Below are 22,930 nucleotides of genomic sequence, written 5' to 3'. Positions count from 1 at the left end.
CTCTGAACTCCTCGGTGGGTGGGGCCAACCGCCTGGCTCCACCCCCTGGTGTGGACATCAGCCCCTGGAGGGAGGCAACAAGGATTTTTGTCTGACTTTGGTGTGCCTAGCTGGGGTGTGGGGTGTGTTGTTGTAGTACCTGTGACGACCTGGCTTGTCCAGGGCGCCACAGGGGCATAAGAGGAGGTAGCCATGACACATAGTGAGCTCTCTGGAGGGACGTCCCATGAGACCAGACTGGGTGCAGGAGAGCACCAATGCTGGTGGGACGACACACAGCTTAGCTTTCCGTTGTGGAGCCTGGGGCTTGTGAGCTGGAGCTCAGCCCAGGTTTCTTCTGCCAGTCGCTGGGAAGTGAGGATAAACAGGACATTTACACTGACACTGGTAACGGCCTGGAACTTGCATCGGATAACCAGGGACTTACCAGCAGTGAACCAGTACGCTCTCGGGCAATCTCCTAACCAGTGAGTAAAATACTTGAACCGGAGCTCTTGCCTCATTTCCATTATTTACCGGTGATGCTCCGGCGTCCACAGCCCACTACCAGCCAGCCGGCCATCCTCCCGGGGCAACCACTCCGCCTATGGGGAGTGACCCATCTTGGCTGCTATCAACATCGACCCCCGATGAGAACAACCCTGCAGCGGTGGCCCCCTACCTGGCTGCATACCACAGGTGGCGTCACAACAACAACTTTATTAAATATTCCCCTGTACATAACCCCTTTCAAGCGACCCCCAGGGTCACAGAACGGCCACCCAGTGACATATCCCAGTAATACACCACCCGGGACCAAGTACCCCATAGCCCTGGGGCGAGTCAAGGGTTCTGTACTCCATCAGTGCTCGGTCCACTAAGTACTATCACCGTACTCTCCCTGGCAACCGTACTCCTTTTACTCAATACTCACTTTACACTTTCTGTCAGCACGTCCACTTCTGACTGACTCTCTGTCTGACTTTTTACTGTTCAACTGACAAGATGTCCGTCCACTCCTCCTCCCAGGTTTCTAACCAGTGGATTGCATACGCCCAGAGCAATAGGGGGTCATCCCTTAGTTCCATCTATAGTCTGTTACCCAGTCTGGGGAAAAGGGCGTGGATTTGTGTGTTATTACCAGCACTGGACTTCCAGGAATCCGGGGTTAGATGTACTACCCTGTGGCACCTGACAGGGGCGCCACACTAGCATGCAGTGTGCACTACATTCCTGTCCCACAGATGAAGGTAGATGCTAGAATGTTTGGGCTCTTTCCAGGTATGACTTAGGGTATGTCCGCACACTGCGTTCTTTATTTGACAAAAAAAATGCACCCTCTGGCAGAATGACAAATGTAAACACTGCGTTTGAAAAAAAAAAAAATGCATCCAGAAAGCATGTGTTTTGAATGCATTTTGGATGCATTTTTGACAGTGCGGTCCCACGGCAATTCAGCTCTGCTACATCCCTGTTCTGTCACAGCAGCATGATAGAGCATGACTTGCCGCTAACAGCAGACAGAGACGTGCGATGAGAATGAACTCTGGTGAATCTCTGACATAAGTGCCATTACACAGACGGTAATGCGGGGCCTGCAGCTGTGATGTCAGAGTTTAACCTGAGTTCATTGTCATCGCATGGCTCTGTTTCTGTGTCACAGCCTGATTTGCAGTCACAGATGTGATGTGATCACTGGTGATGTGCACGAGGGGAAATATGTGTCGCTGCGACTACTGCAATCAGTGATGTGAACCCGGATGTAGTACGCCAGCATATTAGGTGCTGAGAGGGTTAATTTGTATTACCTGGGCCGGGTTTGTTGTGGACAGCTAAAGAGATGGGTGGGGTGGCTGTTCACCATATCTCCACCTCGGTGTGTGGTCCCAGAGGTAAAAGCCAGGCCTCTGGACAAACTCGGATTTCTGCTCTGCATGTTCCTGTGCTGGAGGAAGTAGCTTTGTCTTTTGTAAATGGATTGTGGCTGATGATAATATACCAGGTGAAAATCGACACGTGAGGTGTTCCTGCATCCATCTCCTACTGCTGAGGGAGTGGCTCTACCACAAGTGGTGGAGAATGCGGGCAGGAATCCCGGGGCCATTTATACCTGCTACAGAGGAGCTGGATGTCCTGGGTGAAGGCAGCCATGAGCTAGGGAACACGGTCAAACACCATGGAGGACCTGATTAAGCACCTGGTGCAGGCCCAACAACAACAGCAGCTGGCCCAGCAGGAGACGAACAAGCTGTTGATACAGCAGCAGCAATTGGCTCAGCAGCAACTGCAGCAACATCGGGAGCAACAGCAACGGCAGATGGACGTCCCGGCAGAGGTAATCCGTGGCAGAGCGACCAGTCCAGATGATGACGCTAATGTCTGGAAGGCGGTAAGGCGAGCTATGCAAAAGATGACTCCGGGGGATGATGTTGAGGCCTTCTTGACTGTGTTTGAGAGAGTTGCTGAATGAGAAAAACTCCCGCCGAAGCAGTGGGCAGAGTTATTGACACCATATTTAAGTGGAGAGCCACAAAAGGCCTATTATGATCTTGCTTTACAAGACGCTAAGGAGTATGACAAACTAAAGGCTGAAATTGTGTCACACCTGGGTGTGACTATGACTGTTAGGGCACAACGGGTCCACCAGTGGGCATATCATGGCGACAAAACCCCTCACTCGCAAATGTTTGATTTATTGCATCTGGTACAAAAATGGTTGCAGCCAGAGTCCTTCACCCCAGCGCAGATGGTGGAGTGGGTTGTAATGGACAGGTTTATTCACACCCTTCCAAAGCAAGTGCAGACTTGGGTTGCCCCGGGAAACCCCTTGAATGGTGACGACCTGGTTGGACTGTTGGAGAGGTACCAGGTGGTAGAGAGTTCCCGGGGGAAGCCACGGGACTTACCAATTCCCTATTGGGGGGTTTCTTCAGTGAGCGACACCCAAAATAAAGATACAAGAGCCACAGGAGGGAGGGATCCAAGGTCCCAAGTGGCAAGAGGAGACATGCAAAAAACCCCAGTCAGTAATATTATCTATTGGAGGTGCCAGGGACCGGTTCACATTGCTGCCCGTTGTCCCTTGACCACCGAGCCGATGGACTGCAGCATGGGTCGGCGCTCTTCCTATAAGGCTATGTGCCCACGCTGTGGAAAATGCGCGGATTTTGCCGCAGATTTCTCGCGGAAAAGCCACGGATTTCCCGAAAATCTGCAGCTCAGGCACTTCCCAGCCATTTCTATGACATTTTGGAAATGCTGTGCCCACGCTGCGGATTTTTCCGCAGCGGATTTCGTGTGGATTTTGATCCGGAAAAATCTGCAACATGTCAATTATTGTTGCGGATTTTCATCCGGATTTTGGCTTTAAAATTGGGGAAAAAAAATCCGCACCAAAATCCGCATCAAATCCGCGGCAATTCCGCGGTAAATCCGCACCTTTGAAAAGGTGCGGATTTTGCAGGAAAGCTGCGGATTTCGATGCAGAAAAATCCGCAGCTACATTCTCCTGTGGACACATAGCCTTATGCATACCCAGCCTGCAGTGTGGACAGTCAACCCAGTGAGGGGCCACAGGCATGTCTTGTAGAAATAAATGGTACCAGAATAGTGGGACTGTTAGACTCTGGGAGTTTGGTGACCCTCGTGAGGGACACAGTTCCACACCAGCTGATTCCTGGGAAGAGGGTGAGCGTCCGATGTATTCATGGGGATGTCAAGGACTACCCTGTGGCTACTGTGACTATAAAACAACCTGTGGGTCGGCGTCTCATGAGGTTGGAGTGGTAAAAGATCTGTTGCACCCAGTAATAATAGGGCGAGACTTTGCTTTGTTCTGGGAGTTGTGGCGTAAAGAAGTGTAACCCTGTGTCTCAGATAAAGGACAGTTAGCCCTCAATGATAAGACTTCATTTCAGTCGGAGGCGGATGAATTTCCCCTATGTGTGTTGGTGGGCGATGAGAACGAGGCCGAGTCCCAGGAGGTTAACATGCCGGAGTTGGCCGTTTCCGACGGAAACTTTGGGACTGTTCAAATGAGGGATCTGATGCTAAAAGGGGCATTTGAAAATGTGACTGTTATAAACGGGGTTGCTCAAGAGTCGGGGGCTGATACCAGATTCCCCCACTTTGCAGTAAATGGGGAATTGTTATATCGAGTTACCCAGTCGAGAGGTGAGATAATTGAGCAACTATTGGTACCAGGGCCTTCTAGACGCCGGGTGTTAGACATGGCTCATTCTCATGCCCTGGGTGGTCACCTGGGGGTAGATAAAACACAGGAGCGGATTCTTTAGAGGTTCTACTGGCCAGGGTGTCATCGAGAGATTCTTAATTATTGTAGATCCTGTCCCATCTGCCAGCTAACTGCACCAGTTTCACATTTTCGAAGTCCCCTTGTGCCATTGCCTATAATAGAGGTCCCGTTTGACCGTATTGCCATGGATCTTGTGGGCCCCCTGGTAAAAATTCGCTAGAGGGCACAAGTATATCTTAGTGGTTCTGGACTATGCGACTCGATACCCTGAGGCGGTACTATTGAAAAATTGTTCCTCTAAGAATATAGCCAGGGAGTTGGTCCATATCTTCTCTCGGACCGGACTGCCAAAGGAGATCCTGACAGACTAAGGGACCCCTTTTATATCGAAACTCATGAGGGAACTGTGTAAGGTGCTGCGGATCACACAACTGAAGATTTCAGTCTATCACCCGCAGACAGACGGCCTTGTGGAGAGATTTAATAAGATCTTAAAGTCCATGTTAAGAAGGTCGTGGAGAAGGATGGCCGAGATGGGATTGCCTGCTTCCATCTTGCTCTTTTCTATCAGGGAAGTTCCACAATCCTCTACCGGGTTCTCTCCCTTTGAACTTTTATATGGTCAACATCCCTGAGGGTTGCTTGACGTAGCCAAAGAAACCTGGGAAGCAGAGGTTACCCCCCATAGGAGTATCATTGAGCATGTGACCCAGATGCAAGAGAGGATGGCTGAGGTGATACCCATCGTGAAAGAGAGTCTTCTCCGGGCTCAAGAGGCACAGGAGAGAGTATATAATCGCTCTGCCAAGGTGAGACAGTTCAACCCTGGTGATCGTGTGTTGGTGTTGATCCCTACTGTGGAAAGTAAATTTCTGGCCAAATGTCAGGTGAATTATAAGATCCACCAACCGGGTAGACGGAAGCCCTACCAGGTGTACCATATTAATCTTATTAAGCCATGGCGAAATAGAGAAGCGGTGGAAGCTCCATGTCTAGCTGCCAAGGTGGACGCTGATATCGAGGACGTCACAGTGGCAGAGACGCTGTCAAGGGCCCAAAAGCAGCAGGGTCGGGAGTTGCTTTATCAAAATTGAGATCTCTTTTTCAGACTTGCCGGGGTGTACACAGGTTGTGGAACATGAAGTTCTGACGGAACCACACGTGAGAGTACATGTGAAGCCGTACCGGATCCCCGAAGCCCGCCGAGAAGTGATCTCAAAAGAGGTGAAGAGGATGCTGAGCCTCGGCGTGATTGAGGAATCAAGAAGTGGCTGGTCTAGTCCTATCATCCTTGTGCCAAAGCCGGATGGAGAATGGCGATTTTGCAATGACTACCGGAAGTAAAATGAAGTTTCAAAATTTGACGTTTATCCGATGCCTCGAGTCAATGAGCTCATTGAATGGCTTGGGCCAGCCAGGTATATTACCACCCTTGACCTGACAAAAGGATATTGGCAAATACCCATGTCTCAAGCAACCAAGGAGAAGACGGCTTTCTCTACACCTGAAGGATGTTTCCAGTACACCAGGATGCTGTTTGGGTTGCAGGGAGCCCCAGCCACCTTCCAGAGGGCCATGAACCGGATCCTAGCTTCTCATCAGAAGTACGCTGCAGCTTATCTGGATGATATTGTGATCTTCACCCCAGATTGGGGGAGTCATCTGTCGCGGGCAGGGGGAAGATGCCGCTGCGCTGCGCTCGCTAACGCTCGGGTCCGGCGCTGCTGCGATGGCCGGATCCGGAGACTCGAGCGGCGCTCCTTGCCCGTGAGTGAAAGGGGGTAGTTTGGTTTGGGGATTTGGTCCGTGACGCCACCCACGGGTTGTGGTGAGGTTGGACACCACCGCTGCTGGTGACGGGGATCCCGGGAGCGATGGTAGGGAGCAGGTGGGATGTTGTTTCCCCCCTCCGTGGGTAGGGGTTGGTGGTCCCAGGGCCCGGTGACGTGACGGGGAGGCAGGGTTGGCAAGGTGCAGGGTCGCCTGGACTGCGCAGCGCGGTGCCGGACGGCACGGTTGTACTCATTCAGCCACAAATGTACGCAAAGTCTCTGGTAAACCAAACGGCTGGATGGACGGGTCCCGCAGCCGGCTGCTGTGACTTCTCCTGGACGGTTGGTGGTGGCTGCCTTTCCCTGCACCTTTGTGTATGTTCGGTCCCGATGGATTCCCACCAGTAACCCGCTCCCCAGCGTATATATATATGCCGGAGGAGCCCTTTTGCCCGCAGCCTCTGGCCCTTGGAACTCTAGCTGTGGCGGTAGCTGTATTTCCTTTTGCTGGTCGGACGGTTGCCTTCAATCGGGTCTTGGCTGTTCGGAAACCCCTGGGGTTCCTGTCACTGATGGATTTGACCTCTAATGGCGACTCCAAGCCTGGTTGGGGTCCGTAGGCCCTGCCTGAGTGTGCTGGCTTCAATTCCCTCCCCAGTTCGGTACCGGCAGGCCACCGCCCGTCCCCGGTCCTACGGTTGCGCGTTGATCAGCCTCTCCTGCAGACGACCACCACCGTCTGCCAACCTTGCTCTTAGTGCCCGGGCCACACACCCGAACACGGTCAGTTTACTCCTTCGCTACTACTTCACTCCTTCACTTCCCTAACTCCTCTCTACTCTCCTCCTCCCGACTCCAGGACTGTGAACTCCTCAGTGGGTGGGGCCAACCGCCTGGCTCCACCCCACCTGGTGTGGACATCAGCCAAAGGAGGGAGGATTTTGTGTCTGGCTGATGTGCCTGTCTCAGGGTAGGGGTGTGTGTTGTAGTACCTGTGACGACCTGGCTAGTCCAGGGCGCCACACATCTACAGAGGGTCCAGGCGGTACTGGATGCATTAAGGAAGGCGGGGTTTACCAGGTACCTGGGCTATGTTGTCGGTAGGGGCCTAATCAAGCCACAAGTGAACAAAGTGGAAGCGATCCAGAATTGGCCACGACCACTCTCTAAAAAGCAGTTTAGGGCATTTCTGGGAATCGTCGGATACTACCGCCGGTTTGTACCGAAGTTTGCTATGAGGGCTGCTCCACTGACTGATCTCCTCAGGGCTGCGAAGCCATTGGTGGCCAATTGGATCTTTGAGGCGGAGGTGGTGTTCCAGGACTTGAAGTCTGCTCTGTGTCGGCAGCCAGTCCTGGTGGCACCTGACTTTACAAAGGAGTTTGTGCTTCAGACTGATGCTTCGGAGGTCGGGTTGGGAGCTGTGCTGTCGCAGGAAATAAATGGCGAGGAGCATCCAGTGCTTTACCTGAGTAGGAAACGCTCCTCTTGTGAGAAAAACTATGCCATTGTGGAAAAGGAATGCCTGGCCATTAGGTGGGCAGTGGACTTTCTAAAATACTACCTGCTAGGCCGTAAATTCAGGCTAGTGTCTGATTATGCGCCACTGACATGGTTGAGAAGTAGACAGGGAAAGAATGCTAGGGTGACCAGGTGGTTTCTAGCCCTTCAAGACTTCGCCTTCCATGTGGAGCACAGGCCTGGGAAGTTACATGAGAATGCAGATGCTCTATAGCTGCTCGCTGTGAGTGTCAGCTGTAGCAGTGCTGGAAGCGTCGTGGGACCTCGTGTGCATTACGTCGGACCTGAAAGGTTGTGTTGGGGTTAATAAAGTGGTGAAAGAGGGTGTTTTTTTGTCTTTTATTTCAAATAAAGGATTTTTCAGTGTTCATGTTTATTTACTTTCACTTACAATTTACTGATGGGGATGTCTCATTGATGCCTGCCATCACTAAGCTAGGACTTAGTGGCAGTTATGGGCTGCCATTAACTCCTTATTACCCCAATTGCCACCGCACCAGGGCATTTGAGATGAGCCTGGTAAAGTCCTTGGACTGTCGCATCTAATGCTGGCTGATATTTTTAGGCTTGGGGTTCCCAATAACGTGGGACTCCCCAGTCTGAGAATACCAGCCCTCAGCTATGTGGCTTTATCTTGGCTGCGTATGAAAATTGAAGGGGGGCTGCACGCCGGGTTTTTAAAATTATTTATTTATTTATTGTACTGCACGATATAGACCCGCCCACCGGCGGCTGTGATTGGTTGCAGTAAGACAGCTGTCACTCAGCGTGGGGGCGCGTATGACTGCAACCAATTATAGGCGCTGGTGGGTGGAGGAAGCAGTGAATATGAGATGAGCCTAATGAGCGACTGGCACTTTTAGAAGCAGGAGAGGCTGCGGGAGCAGCGTGACAGCCGCGCCGGTGATCGGTGAGTATAAAGAAGAGAGGAGAGAGGGGGTGAGGGAAAGACCGATAGAGAGATCGAGACCGAGAGAGAGAGAGAGACCGACAGAGAGAAAGAGAGAGACAGAGAAACCTGCATTTTTTTGACAAGAACAGATCCAAAATGCAACTAAAATGCAATGCAAATGCACAGCTAAACATTTTGGTTGCGTTTTGACACACTTCGTGCATTTCAATGGTTGGAAAATGTTCACGCATGTGATAACTGGCTTTTCTTCTTATGTTTCTCTTTGAACATTGAGAGAATTAAATTATTAAGAGCAGCTCGTCATCACGTGACTGTGAGTGTGCAAATCACATATGAATGATTAGTCACATGAGTGGGTGCCAAACTGAAGTCTTGCCCCGGGTGCCAGAAAGCCTAGATACACCTCTGAATAATGTCACCAATCTTTCCCCACCAATCTAGGTCTGTTGGGGTGCCAATATTTTTCCCATTGCTTTTATTACAGAACATTATATATAGGTCAATACCTACTGCTTCACATTGTTTAAAAAATGGTGTTGATACCATTGGGCTATCTGTGGGATGTGCTTGTAAGAAAATATAACTTCTCTAGGTCTGCTGGGTTTTTTTTTGCTGATCTGCCCCCCAAAATAATCTTTTTGTCATGAATTAAAAATGAAAAATCTTTATAAACTGTTGTGTATTTACTGGTGGGAAATCTCCCAGTAGGTTGCTGCGCATAATTGGGAACAAAATGCTGCTGTATAGCATTTCATTGTTGATCTACCTCCAGGTTTTACGCAACACACCAATGCAGGATTGGGACCCTGCAAAGGACTAGGAACAAAAAGATGCAGTGTTATTTTTCATCACTCCTCACTGAGTTGGAGAGAGCAATTGATAAAGGATTCTATGTTAGCCATCGTTTGGTTATCAAGGTAGCCACAGAAACTAACATACAAAGTTGATAGAACAGACCGTGACTCCCAAATGGATGGGTGCCATTAAGTCCCCTGCATTCCTGATTTATTAAATGCATAGTTCAACCGGATTTGGCTTGGATTACAGATGACAAGTAGTTACTTTAGGTGTCATCTGTGATCCTGTTAGGCCCAAGCGCAAGAAATTTCAGTTGTTCTGCTGAATTTGAAGGCACCAACAGAATGGTCTGCTTGATTACAAAAAATATAATTGTTATATCTATTAATGTTTAAAAAGCCTAAAAAGTCTATCAGTGCAGTGTTTAGATAAACAAGCTACCGTATGTACCATCAACAAAGAGGTTACCCATAGCCACTTATGTTAAGGACACTTAGAGTATGTGTAGCACCCCTGAACCCATCAGGGCACTACTAGGTACTGCATCCTACCAGGGACCTGGAGACCAGTTACATCAAAACACATAAATATCCCCAGTTTCCCTCTCCCAATCATGGGTGACTGACTAGTCCAGGACTCAATGGCTACCCAGGGGTGGAGCCAGTCCAGTCCACTAGACGACAACCAGGTGGGAGGGGACACACAGAAAGACAAGGAGTCTGGTAGTGACAGTCGTGTAGCAGTGACCTAGGTGGCGTAGGAGAGTGGTTGCCAGGGAGGGTACAGCCAGGTGATCCTGGAACCAGAGCACCGACGGGGCACAGGGCCCTAGGTCAGGTGAACGCTTCAGGCTACCTGACATATACCTGCACAGTGAGGGGACCATCAAGGACCTCACTGACCCAAGAATCCGGGGGCACCAGCAGTAAAGATAGAGCCAGGGACCAGAACATAACACCGACCCTACAAGATTCACACTGCCTGCCGTATGGACCAGAGACTGCCGACAGACAGTAGGGGACCCCCAGATGCTCCAAGCCACGGGGTTCCACCAACCAATGAGAGGTGCCTGAGAAAGAAGCCACCAGGTTACCACACCGGCACTGGAACAAAAGGCACCAGTGGTCAAAATCAGCCGTCCTCAGTGCATCATCATCAACACCGCTGTGAGTAAACAACGGTTGCACTGCATCCCAATCGTGTGGTCTCCCTTCTTTCTGCCCTACTTGCGGGGGGCCTATCATCCATGCTGGCATCACCATCAGTCCAAGTGGTAAAAGACTGTGCACAGCAGTTCCATCATCATAACCGCAACCCGCAAGTGGCGTCACAATATAAACTCTTTAATCTCCCCTGTATATAATCCCTTTAAAAATCAACCCCCAGGGTCACTGAATTGGGCATCGTCTGTTACACAACCGTGACACAGCATCCCTGTACATATACGACCCGGGACCGAGTACCCCATAGCCCTGGGGTGATACATATGTCTGCACGCTGCAGTTTTTGTTGTCATACCAAAAAACGCACCTTGTGCTAAAAACACATAAAAAGCATGCCTTTTTTGGATGCTTTAGTGCTGTATTTGCACATTTTTGTCTCACACTATTTTAAACAAAATAGTTTATTGGTAGACTCACAGATACTATGGGAGAGCAGGTCTAAAGAAAAAAAAATCCTGGTTCCGGACCAGAATTGATCCGGGTATCTGGCTGGACGCTGGTCTATGTGGACCAGAATTCAGCTCTTAAAAATGGTGGTAGAAGGAAAAGGGAGATTGAAGCAGGCACGCTATACTTACCGAGTCTCCGGTGCGGCTGCCACACTGCTTCCATGGCAGCTCATTCTATTTCTGGGGCCACTCATTAGTCTCATAATATACCCTGCTTTCCCCGCCCACCGGCATCTGTGATTGCTTGCAGTAAGAGGCACCCCCAGCCTTTGTGACCGCTTGTGATCACAGACCCTGTTTGCGGTCTATATCGTGCTATAAAACTAAATAAAAAAAAAACAAAACAAATTGGCGTTCAGTTTCCCCAAATTATGATACCCACCCATAAAGCATACGGCTACAGGATGCAGCCCCCAGCCGAGTGCTTATCTTGGCTGTGTATCAAAATAAGAGAAACCGCATGCGGCTTTTTTTTTCTTTTACATTTAAATAAATAATTTTAAAAAACAGCATTTGGTCCCTCCCAATTTTGATACCCAGTCATGATAAACCCTGACAACTTGGGTTTGGTATTCTCAGGCTGGCAAGACCCATGGTTATTGGGCCCCCGCAGCCTAAAAATAGCAGCCTTCAGGCACCCAGGAATGCCACATGCATTAGGTGTAACAATCCCAGAACTTTAGTGCAACAGTGAACAGTTACTGAACAAAACCAAACTTTGCCAATTTTTCTGTAAAGTGCTTTGTCATCTGAACACAAATCCAAATGGGAAAACCGAATTTGAATTTGGTGAACCTTTTTCTGACATGTTCGTTCATCTCTAATTTCCAGTACTATTGATTGATGAAAAGTTTGCTAAAACTACAGTAATTTTTTTTATAGAAAATTATACAGTTGATCTGAAGTTAAACAATGACACACATATTGTTATGATTATTATTACTATTATTATGAAACTTCTTATTTATTGATGATTTCCTTTGTTTTTCTTTTAACTGTTTTTTTTAATGCCATGTATACCATTCACCTTCTTATTAACCTGTTCCTTTAGGAAGAGCCACTGATCCAAATCGCTGTATTATGAATGCGGTTGGCAATGTGATGTCTGCTGTGAATTTTGGCCATACTTACTCTCTGAGAGATGAAGTCTTCCATCGTCTTATTGATGCTACTAATGTAGTTGTTGATTTTGGTGGTACTCACTGTGGTCAGGTAAGCAGCTTCTTTCATACAGTTTTAAAATATGGAATAAGTTTTGCCTTTTCAAGCCAAAAGTGCAAAATGTCGAGAAACCCTGAGTGTTTTTGTTCATTATCATTTGGAGGACCAATGGTGTACTACCAATGTCGGCAGACCATGGACCACTATCGGGCCCAAAAGTCAGGGGGCCCAGTGCCAGCGCTGGCACTGGACCCCCTTCCCCCTTGCTGGAATCACACTTTCAACTGTGTCAACATCACGCATTATAATATATAGAGGACTATGGGTGTGCATTATAATATATAGAGAACTATGGGGTGCATTATAATATATGAAGAACTATGGGTGCATTATGATATATGGAGGACTATGGGGTGCATTTTAATATATAAAGGACTATGGCTGCATTATAATATATAGAGGACTATGGATTTGTGGCGCCCTGGACAAGCCAGGACGTCACAGGTACTACAACAACACACCCCACACTCCGGTTAGGCACATCAGTCACACACACAAATCCTTGTTGCCTCCCTCCAGGGGCTGATGTTCACACCAGGTGGGACGGGGCCAGGCGGTTGGCTCCACCCACCGAGGAGCACACAGTCCTGGAGGCGGGAAAGGAAGGGAGTTGAGAGAGGGAGAGTGGAAGTGGAGGAGCGTGAAGTAGTAGTGACGGAGCAAGAGCAGACTGACGGTGTCCGGGTACGTGGCCCGGGCACTCAAGAGCAAGGTTGGCAGACGGTGGTGACCGTCTGCAGGCGAGGCCGATTGACGCACAACCGTAACGACCGGGGACGGGCGGTGGCCCGCCGGTACCGAACCGGGGAGCGAAGAGAAGCCAGCACCATTCGGCAGGGCCTACGGACCCCGACCAGGCTTGGAGTCGCCGCTAAACCGGTCAAATCCGTCAGTGACGGGAACCTCCGGGGTTTCTCAGCAGCAAAGACTCGACTGAAGGCAACCGCTCAACCGTGAAGGGAAATACAGCTACCGCCACAGCTAGAGTTCCCAGGGCCAGAGCCTGCAGGCAAAAAGGGCTCCTCTGGCAAATACACCGCTGGGGAGCGGGTTACCGGTGGGAAGCCATCGGAGCCGAAGACAGATTACAGGTGCAGGGAGAGACAGTCACTGCCAACCTAACGGGAGTGACCATCGCAGCCGGCTGCGGGACAGGTGCATCCAGCCATTTGTTTTATCAGAGACTCCGTCTGCGTCATTGGCTGAGTGAGTACTACCGTGCCGCCTGGCACTGCGCTGCCCCCGCGACCCTGCACCTCCACAAACCCCGCCATCCACCTGTTAGTCACCATCACTGGGCCCTGGGACCACCAAAACCCCCCTACCCACGGAGGGGAGAGAAACATCTCGGCTGCTCCCTGTCATCGCTCCCGGGATCCCCGTCCAGAGCAGCGGTGGTGTCCCAACCTCACCACAACCGTGGGTGGCGTCACGGACAAAATCCCCAAACCAAACCACGCCCTTTCACTCACGGGCGAGGAGCGCCGCTCGAGTCCCCGGATCCGGCCCACCGCTCGAGCCACCGAGCAGCAGCAGCGCCGGACCCGAGCGTGGTGAGCGCAGCGCCCCACCGCCCGAGACAGATTCATTATATGGAGGACTATCCTGTGTATTTTAATAGATGGAGGACTATGGAGGTGCATTATATTATATGGAAGACTATGGGGGTGCATTATAATATATGGAGGACTACGGATGGTATATTATGCTATATGATGGACTATGGGGTGTCCATAATATTATATGGCGGACTATGTGGGTCATTATATTATATTGAGGGCCATGGAGGTGTATTATACTATATCAAGTGGTATGGGGGTGTATTATAATATGTAGAGGACTATGAGGGTGCATTATAATATATGGAGTACTATGGGGTGCATTTTATTATATGGAGGACTATAGGGTGCATTATACTATATGGAGGATTAAGGTACGCATTTTATTATATGGAGGACTATAGCGTGCTTTTTACTATATGGAGGACTATGATGTGCATTTTACTACATGGAGGACTATGCGGGTGCATAATACTTCATGGAGGACTATGTGTGGCCAATTATACTACATGGAGGACTATGGGTGGTACATTATACTATAGGGAGGACTATGTGAGGCCAATTATACTATATACAAGGCTATGCGAGGGCCAATATAATATGTGGAGGCCAATTTACTATTTTGAGGTCTTTGTGTGAAACATTATAATATTTGGAAGGCTATAAGGGAGCCTTTATAATTTATGGAAGTCTTTTTGAGGGCCATTATACTGTATGCAAGCAATTATACAGTGTGAAGGTTTTTGTGGGGTCAATCATACTGCATGACTGACTATGTGCAAGTCACAGTTGTGGATCATACCGCGTTGGGACCACAATACCTTGCTGGGGTAGTTGAGAGTGGTAAAGTAGGGTCATCATATTGTGCATGTGGAGAGTACAGTGGAGGAATTCACTGTGGAGATATCATTCAGTGTTTGTGGGGGACTTTTGTTGGCATCATACTTTAAGTGCAATAAAAGGGGAATCCAGGGCCTTCAATAGGAGGAAAATTACTTTGCAAGGCAGGGTTGGGGAACCTTTATTCTGCCGGGGATCATTTAGAAATTTCTACCAACCTTCGGGGGCCCCAAAAAATTATCAGCTTGAAAATCACGCTAATATATTTGGTAAAACAATTAATTATCTAACCGCTACAGTCCTACTGTGGTGGTTGGAGCTGCTTCTCTTTGGTGCGGCTGTGGTGTTCAGTGATATGGATCATGTTGCTTCTCACAACTGCTTTTCCAAGTTTGTCTTGGTCTGGAGCGCAGTCAACAGATTGGTAAATCATATACATCACATAGGAGACGTGGGAGCACAAACATCAAAGGAGGGGCTGGGGCATATATACATCACAGGAGGGGCTGGGGACATATACATCAGTAGAGAGGCTGGGGCATATATGCATCACAGGAGGGGATGGGGGCATATATGCATCTCAAGAGGGGCTGGGGGCATATATGCATCTCAAGAGGGGCTGGGGGCATATATGCATCTCAAGAGGGCCTCGGGGCATATATGCATCTCAGGAGGGGCTGGGGGCATGTATACATCACAGGAAGGACTGAAGGCATATATACATCACAGGAGGGGCTGGGGGTATATACAAGACAGGACACACTAGGGGCATATACATAACAGAAGAGGCTGGTGCATATACAATACAGGAGAATTGGGGCGTATATAATCACAGGAGGGGCTGGGGCACAGACAGTACCGCCGAGTACAGACAGTACTGGGTGGCATGGACAGCACTAGAAGGGCACAGACAGCACTGGGTGGAGGGTTCACTGCACTGGGAGGAGGATTTCACAGCACAGGGCTCACTGCACATCATCCTCATGTGAGTCACACACACAAGTGTGACTCCAGCCTTAAGGCCTCGTCACACGCTCAGATATGTCGTGCGATCGCATGAGCGATTGCACCCGCCCCTGTAGTTTGTGCGTCACGGGCAATCAGTTGCCCGTGGCGCACAATGTCGTTAACCCCCTGTCACACGGACTTACCTCCCTAACGACGTCGCTGTGGGTGGCAAACATCCTCTTCCTGAAGGGGGAGGGAGGTTCGGCATCACAGCGACGTCACACAGTGGCCGGCCAATAGAAGCGGAGGAGCGGAGATGAGCAGGACGTAACATCCCGCCCACCTCCTTCCTTCCGCATTGCCGGCGGGACGCAGGTAAGCTGTGTTCGTTGTTCCCGGGATGTGACACGTAGCGATGTGTGCTGCCTCGGGAACGATGAACAACCAGCGCACAGAAGGAGGAACGACATTATGAAAATGAACGACGTGTCAACGAGCAACGATAAGGTGAGTATTTTTGCTCGTTAACAGTCGTTCGGAGATGTCACACGCTACGACATCTCTAACGATGCCGGATGTGCATCACAAACTCCGTGACCCCGCTGACATATCGTTAGATATATCATAGCGTGTGACGGGGCCTTAAGGGTTTTTGTCTAAATCTACCAAAAACAAGCTATTCAGATTCCCAATGAAACCAACCATTATAATGAGACCTATGGAGTAGTTTGGGACTCCATCTGGCTTCTGCTCCAGATTGAGCGGGGATCTCATCACTTAAAGTGTTGTTTTTAGCACAGAAGTGTGGATGACCACATTTGTGTGCATTTCTAAAAAAATGGATAACACTGGAACAGATGCCAAAGTGACTTCATTTGCTTCATAAGGCGGCCTTCTCATATGGCACACTTCATTTTGATCATCCATGTGGCCAGCCGCATGTACGCTATCTGTGTGTGCCGACCATGTGCCATCCATGTGACACGTACCGGAAAAAAACGCACAGCACTGAAATTAATGGTTTTTAATGTGTTAAAATGTGCAAAGAGATTATATGTATATGTATTTATATATGTATATATATATATTGTGAGACAGGGAATATAGCTCAGCTGGGATCTTTGCTTTGGTCCAAGCGAGTGGCTATGGATTCACAGATGACAGCGGCAGACTGGCAGGTTCCAAACAGATACGGCCACTGCCGTGTTTATTGTGTACACTTATCTCTCAGTGTTACACATGCAAAAACAGGAAAATAAATGTCTAAAGGCTACTTTACACACTGCGATATCGGTCCCGATATCGCTAGTGTGCGTACCCGCCCCCATCTGTTGCGCGACACGGGCATATCGCTGCCCGTGGCGCACAACATCGCCCAGAGCCGTCACACATACTTACCTGTCCGGCGACGTCGCTGTGACCGGCGAACCGCCTCCTTTCTAAGGGGGCGGTCCGTGCGGCGTCACAGCGACGTCACTGAACCGCCGCCCAATCGCAGCGGAGGGGCGGAGATGAGCGGGACGTAACATCCCGCCCACCTCCTTCCTTCCGCATAGCGGCCGGGAGGCAGGTAGGGAGACGTTCCTCGCTCCTGCGGCGTCACACGCAGCGATGTGTGACGCCGCAGGAACGAGGAACAACCTCGTTACTGCTGAAGTAACGATAATTGGGAATGGACCCCCGTGTCGCCGATTAGCGATTTTTCACTGTTTTGCAACGATGCAAAATCGCTAATCGATGTCACACGCAACGGCATCGCTAATGCGGCCGGATGTGCGTCACGAATTCCGTGACCCCAACGACTCCGCATTAGCGATGTCGTAGCGTGTAAAGCCCGCTTTAGGCCGTCTGGCCACTAACTAACAACAGAATGCTAACTACAAAATAAACCTATGTAACAAACAAAACAGTATTCTCTTACTATGTCAGTTCGTCACCACAGCAAGCGGAGGTATTGAGTCCCAGCAGCCATGAGCCTGTACCTCTCCTCAGCAGTCTCTCTGTTCTGAAATGCCTCCTGATTATTTCAGCTGATCCAGTGAGGAATCAAAACCATGGATTGAATGTGGAGAAGGGAGTAACCAGTCCCACTGACATTCCTACTGATTGCTCCAGGAAAAACCGAGCCCAAAATTACACTGAAATAAACAGGCTTCAGTGACTAACTTATTGCTGAGCCAGATATAACTTTCCCAGCTTTTCCCAGCCAATTTGCATCGGCCGACCGCTCCACAATCAATACATGGAGACATATGAAATGAACCGAGGGGAAACATACCTGTTCTCTAGTACTTCTCCCCTCGGCATCTCACACACCCCCCCCTCTGTTCGAGCCCGTGGGGGTCAGACACAATGACTCACCAAGCAGTGCGTTCTAGACAACGCGTCTGCGTTCCCATGCACCGTGCCTGCTCTGTGCTCCACTGAAACTTTAAAAATTTGTAACGCCAAGAACCAGCGTGTCACCTGCGCATTGCCCTCTTTTGCCTGGGACATCCATGTCAGGGGTGAATGGTCCGTCACTAGCCTAAATCGGCGTCCTAGTAAATAATAGCGCAGGATGTCCAGGGCCCATTTCACAGCTAAGGCTTCTCGCTCAACCACACTATAAATTTTGTTCTGCCTCCGTAAGTTTTCTGCTTAGATAGCCCACTGGGTGTTCCTCGCCGTTCACTTATTGTGAAAACACCGCGCCGAGGCCAACACCAGAGGCATCGTTTTGAACAATAAACTTCCGTTTAAAGTTTGGGGTAACCAACACTGGTTGGTCACATAAAGCCTTTTTCAACCATTGAAAGGTGTCCTCTGCTTCTGCGTTCCACTTTATTGAGACAGAGGTCGACCCCTTGGTAAGATCCGTGAGTGGGGCTGCGATGGTAGCAAAATTTTTGATGAACCGCCGGTAATAACCAACAACCCCAAAAAGGCTCTGACCTGTCTTTTGGTGACCGGTTGTGGCCAATTCTGAATGGCGTCCACTTTGTTAGCCTGAGGTTTTATAGCTCCCCTACCAATGATGTATCCCAGATAGCGAGCTTCTTCCAACCCCAATGTACACTTCTTGGGATTGGCAGTCAACCCGGCAGCCCTTAGAGAGTCCAAGACAGCTTGCACCTTTGGCAAATGAGTTTCCCAGTTATCACTAAAAATAATTATATCGTCCAAATATGCGGATGCATACTGGACATGGGGTTTTAGGAAAATATCCATTAGTCGTTGGAAGGTGGCTGGGGCTCCATGCAAACCAAATGGCATATCCCAGTACTGGAACAGTCCCTGTGGCGTAACAAAGGCAGTTTTCTCTTTGGCAGTGTCAGTGAGGGGAATCTGCCAATAACCTTTTGTTAAGTCAATAGTGGATATGTATCTAGCTGAACCTAGTCTCTCTATAAGTTCATCAACTCTTGGCATGGGGTAGGCATCGAATTTCGATACCTCATTTAACTTGCGAAAATTGTTACAAAACCGAATAGTCCCATCGGGCTTGGGCACCAGCACGATAGGACTAGCCCGCTCACTCCGGGACTCCTCAATAACCCCGAGTGCCAGCATATTCTTTACTTCCTGGGCAATGGCTTGTCTCCGAGCCTCAGGAATTCGATACGGTTTTAACCGTACTCGTGTCTGAGGGTCGGTGACAATGTCGTGTTTAATTAGGTGAGTACGGACAGGTAATTCTGAAAAAATATCTGCATTTCTCTGTACGAACTCCTTGGTTTCTTGTATTTGGGTCTTGAACAACGTTTCTGCAATACCCACCTCTGGTGGTACTATCTGGGGGTCACTTACCTCAGATGTTGGTGCCACTCGAGACCCAAGGGTAGTTTCCACTACCAGACTCTCTCTGTCCCGCCAGGACTTAAGCAAGTTTACGTGGTAGATTTGTTGGGGGTTTTCTCTTGTCTGGTTGGTGTACCTTATAATTCACTTCACCTATTCTTTCCAGCACCCCGTATGGCCCCTGCAATTTTGCAAGAAATTTATTTTTCTACAGTAGGTACCAAGACTAACACCCAATCCCCGGGTTGAAAAACTCGTGTTTTAGCCTACCGGTTGTACACCCTGCTTTGGGCGTGTTGTGCGCGCTCCAAACATTCTTTGACTATTGGCATAACTGCCGCAATTCTGTCCTGCATGAGTGTTATATGTTTAATTACACTGCGGTAAGGAGTCACCTCTTGCTCCCAAGTCTCCTTGGCAATATCCAACAGGCCTCTGGGACACCGCCCATAGACCAATTCAAAAGGTGAAAAGCCCGTGGAGGATTGGGGTACCTCTCGTATGGCAAACAAGAGATATGGCAGGAGAGTATCCCAATCCCTCCTGTCCTTATCCACCACCCTTTTCAACATCCCCTTTAGGGTTTTATTAAAGCGCTCGACCAGACCGTCCATCTCAGGGTGATACACTGAGGTACGCAGATGGGAGATTTTTAGTAATTTACATAGTTCTTTGAGTCTATGAGACATAAAGGGGGTCCCCTGATCCGTAAGTATCTCTTTCGGAATGCCTGTGCGAGAAAACATGTTAAAAAGCTCCTTTAAAATTGCTTTTACATTGGCATTCCATAAGGGTACAGCCTCCGGATAACGGGTGGCGTAATCCAGTACCACCAAAATGTATTGATGACCCCTGGCAGATTTAACTAATGGACCGACTATATCCATTGCTATCCTCTCAAAGGGCACCTCTATTATTGGCAAGGGTACCAGGGGGCTTCTAAAATGTGTCATAGGCGCAGTCAACTGGCATGTAGGACAGGACTGACAGTACTGAGTTACATCTCCCACCAGACCCGGCCAAAAGAAACGTTGCAGAATACGGTCTTTTGTCTTTTCTCCAGCCAGGTGGCCCCCCAAGGGATATTTATGTGCCAGGTCTAAAACCACCTGATGAAAGGATTTGGGTATCACTAGCTGTTACACCACCACTCCTCGCATCTTGTCAATGTGGTACAGCATGCCCTGTTGCACTGCCACATGTGAAAACTCATTTTGAGCCCCTGGGTACACTGGGTTTCCCTCAGAGACCTTCACATTTTCCCATGCCCTTGTTAAAGTAGGATCTTGGTGTTGAGCGGTCCCGATATTATCACAGGCCACCTCAAGACCTGGCATCTCTATAACATCCTCTAGCGTGTCCGTCTCACCTGCAAACACATCCAGAGGAGAGTCTACAGATTCTGGAGCTACCCCTGTGGTGGGTCCCCCATCATCTTGCTCCAGTGGCTCAGGAGCTAACCCCAGGGTATCGTTCACCAGTTTTTCTTCAACCGGGGTGTTCACGCTGTTTAACGTTCCACAAGTCCCAGAATAAGGGAAAGTCTCTCCCCAGGATTACACTATGCAACATAGTCTTTACGATCACCGCCTGATGTCTTTTGGCCCCCAAGGGCGTGGCAAGAGTTACCCAGGCTGTGGGGTAGTTTTTAGTATCGCCATGTATGAAACTAATGCTCACAGTTGAACCTGTTATTACTCCAGGGTCCACCAAGCTAGCATGTACCAAGGTTACTTGACTGCCAGAGTCTGAGATGGCATTCACACAATAGCCGTTGACCTCAATGCAACACACATATTGTTCATTTCCCGTGAGGATCTCCGCAGCACGGACTGACTGTACATATAATGACAGACACCTTGTAGTGTTACAGTCCATAAGCTCTGTAGTTAATGGGCAGTTAGCAGCTACGTGGCCAAGCCCACGACATCGCCAACACTGTATAGGCCCTTGCCTCCCAGTTGGGGACCTCAGTCTGGGCCTGTTGACTTGCTGAGAAATCACACCGCTAACATAGTCCTTTGTGGACCTGCTACCTCTAATTGCAACATTTTCTTCTTTTGGAAAAGGAGTAGTTCTAGCAGGACTTTCAGGCGATTTCCTAGAACCCCAGCAAGGTGAAAGCGTCCCCTAGAGTATGCTTTCAGAAGCGCTGTAACGCTCGACCATATTCACCAACTGGTCAGCGCTAGTTGGGTCACCCTGTCCGACCCACCTCTGGATCTTAGCCAGTAAGGATCGCAGGTACTTGTCTAGGACAACACGTTCCACCATCTGTGCGGGCGTCAAAGTTTCTGGTTGCAGCCATTTTTTCACCAGATGGATGAGGTCATGCATTTGTGAACGAGCTGGCTGATGTGCCACAAAAGTCCATAGATGTACCCTCTGTGCCCGTACATATGGGTTTACTCCCAGCCTTGCCAGGATTTCGCCTTTTAGTTTACTATAGTCCATAGCATCAGCTCCACTTAGATCATTATATGCCTTTTGCGGATCTCCGATCAGGAATGGAGCGACCACTTCAGCCCATTTGTTCACCGGTAAATGCTCAAGTTCTGCAATACGTTCAAACACTGCTTCCACATCATCATCAGCAGTCATTTTAAGTAAAGTCTTTTGTACGGCTTTCTGCGCACTGGCAGGGCTTTGTGCACGGTCCTCCGCGTCTCGCGGCTGCCGAACCAAGGCCTCCTTTATTGCATTTAACTGCTCTTGTTGCATTTGGTGTGTCGCAGGCAGGGAGGGGACGCTGCGCTCACCACGCTCGGGTCCGGCACTGCTGCTGCTTCGCTTGCTGCTCGGTGGCTCGAGCGGTGGGCCAGATCCGGGGACTCGAGTGGCGCTCCTCGCCCGTGAGTGAAAAGGGGAATGGTTTCGGGGATTTATTGTCCGTGACGTCACCCACGGTTGTGGTGAGGTTGTGACACCACCGCTGCTCTGGACGGGGATCCCGGGAGCGGTGACAGGTAGCAGCTTAGATGTTGTTTTTCCCCTCCGTTGGTAGGGGGGTTGGTTTTCCCGGGGCCCGGTGGGGGAGGAATGACAGGTGGGTTACGGGGCCTGGTGAGGTGCAGGGTCACGGGGGCAGCGCGGTGCCGCACGGCACGGTGGTACTCACTCAATGATGAATCCAAAGTCTCCGGTAAAACAAATGGCTGGATGGACGGGTCCCACAGACGGCTGCGGGGGTTCTTCCCCCGGTAGGTTGGCGGTGACTGCCTTTCCCTGCACCTGTGTTATGTTCTCGGTTCTGATGGCTTCCCACCGGTAACCCGCTCCCCAGCTTGGATGGATGCTGAGGGAGCCCCTTTTGCCCGCAGGCTCTGGCCCTGGGAACTGTAGCCTTGGCGGTGACTGTATTTCCCTTCACGGTTTGAGCGGTTGCCTTCAATCGGGTCTTGACTGCTGGGAAACCCCGGAGGTTCCCTTTGCTAACGGATTTGACCGGTTTTACGGAAACTCCAAGCCTGGTCGGGGTCCGTAGGCCCTGCCGAATGGTGCTGGCTTCTCTTCGCTCCCCGATCCGGTACCGGCGGGCCACCGCCCGTCCCTGGTCCTTACGGTTCACGTCAATCAGCCCCTCCTGCAGACGGTCACCACCGTCTGCTAACCTTGCTGTATGTGCCCGGGCCACGCACCCGGACACGGTCAGTCTGCTCCACTACCACTTCA

General features: G+C 49.9%; 1 protein-coding gene across 2 annotated transcripts in view; it reads left to right on the top strand.

Moving 5' to 3' along the window:
• Positions 1-22,930, top strand: part of LOC142296590 (cytochrome P450 2J2-like) — a 399,973-nt gene that overhangs the window by 203,985 nt on the left and 173,058 nt on the right. For both annotated transcript variants that reach the window (XR_012751655.1, XM_075340382.1), the window contains one exon: positions 11,962-12,122. Coding sequence is in view for 1 of the 2 variants with exons in the window: in XM_075340382.1 (XP_075196497.1) it covers positions 11,962-12,122 (161 nt within the window). In the remaining variant the exon portion in view is untranslated. The remainder of the gene's footprint in view (positions 1-11,961; positions 12,123-22,930) is intronic.

This window comes from Anomaloglossus baeobatrachus, chromosome 3 (genome assembly GCF_048569485.1).
Source record: "Anomaloglossus baeobatrachus isolate aAnoBae1 chromosome 3, aAnoBae1.hap1, whole genome shotgun sequence".
Taxonomy (NCBI): domain Eukaryota; kingdom Metazoa; phylum Chordata; class Amphibia; order Anura; family Aromobatidae; genus Anomaloglossus; species Anomaloglossus baeobatrachus.
Note: the sequence above shows the minus strand (reverse complement) of the source record. Positions and strands in the feature narration are given on the sequence as shown.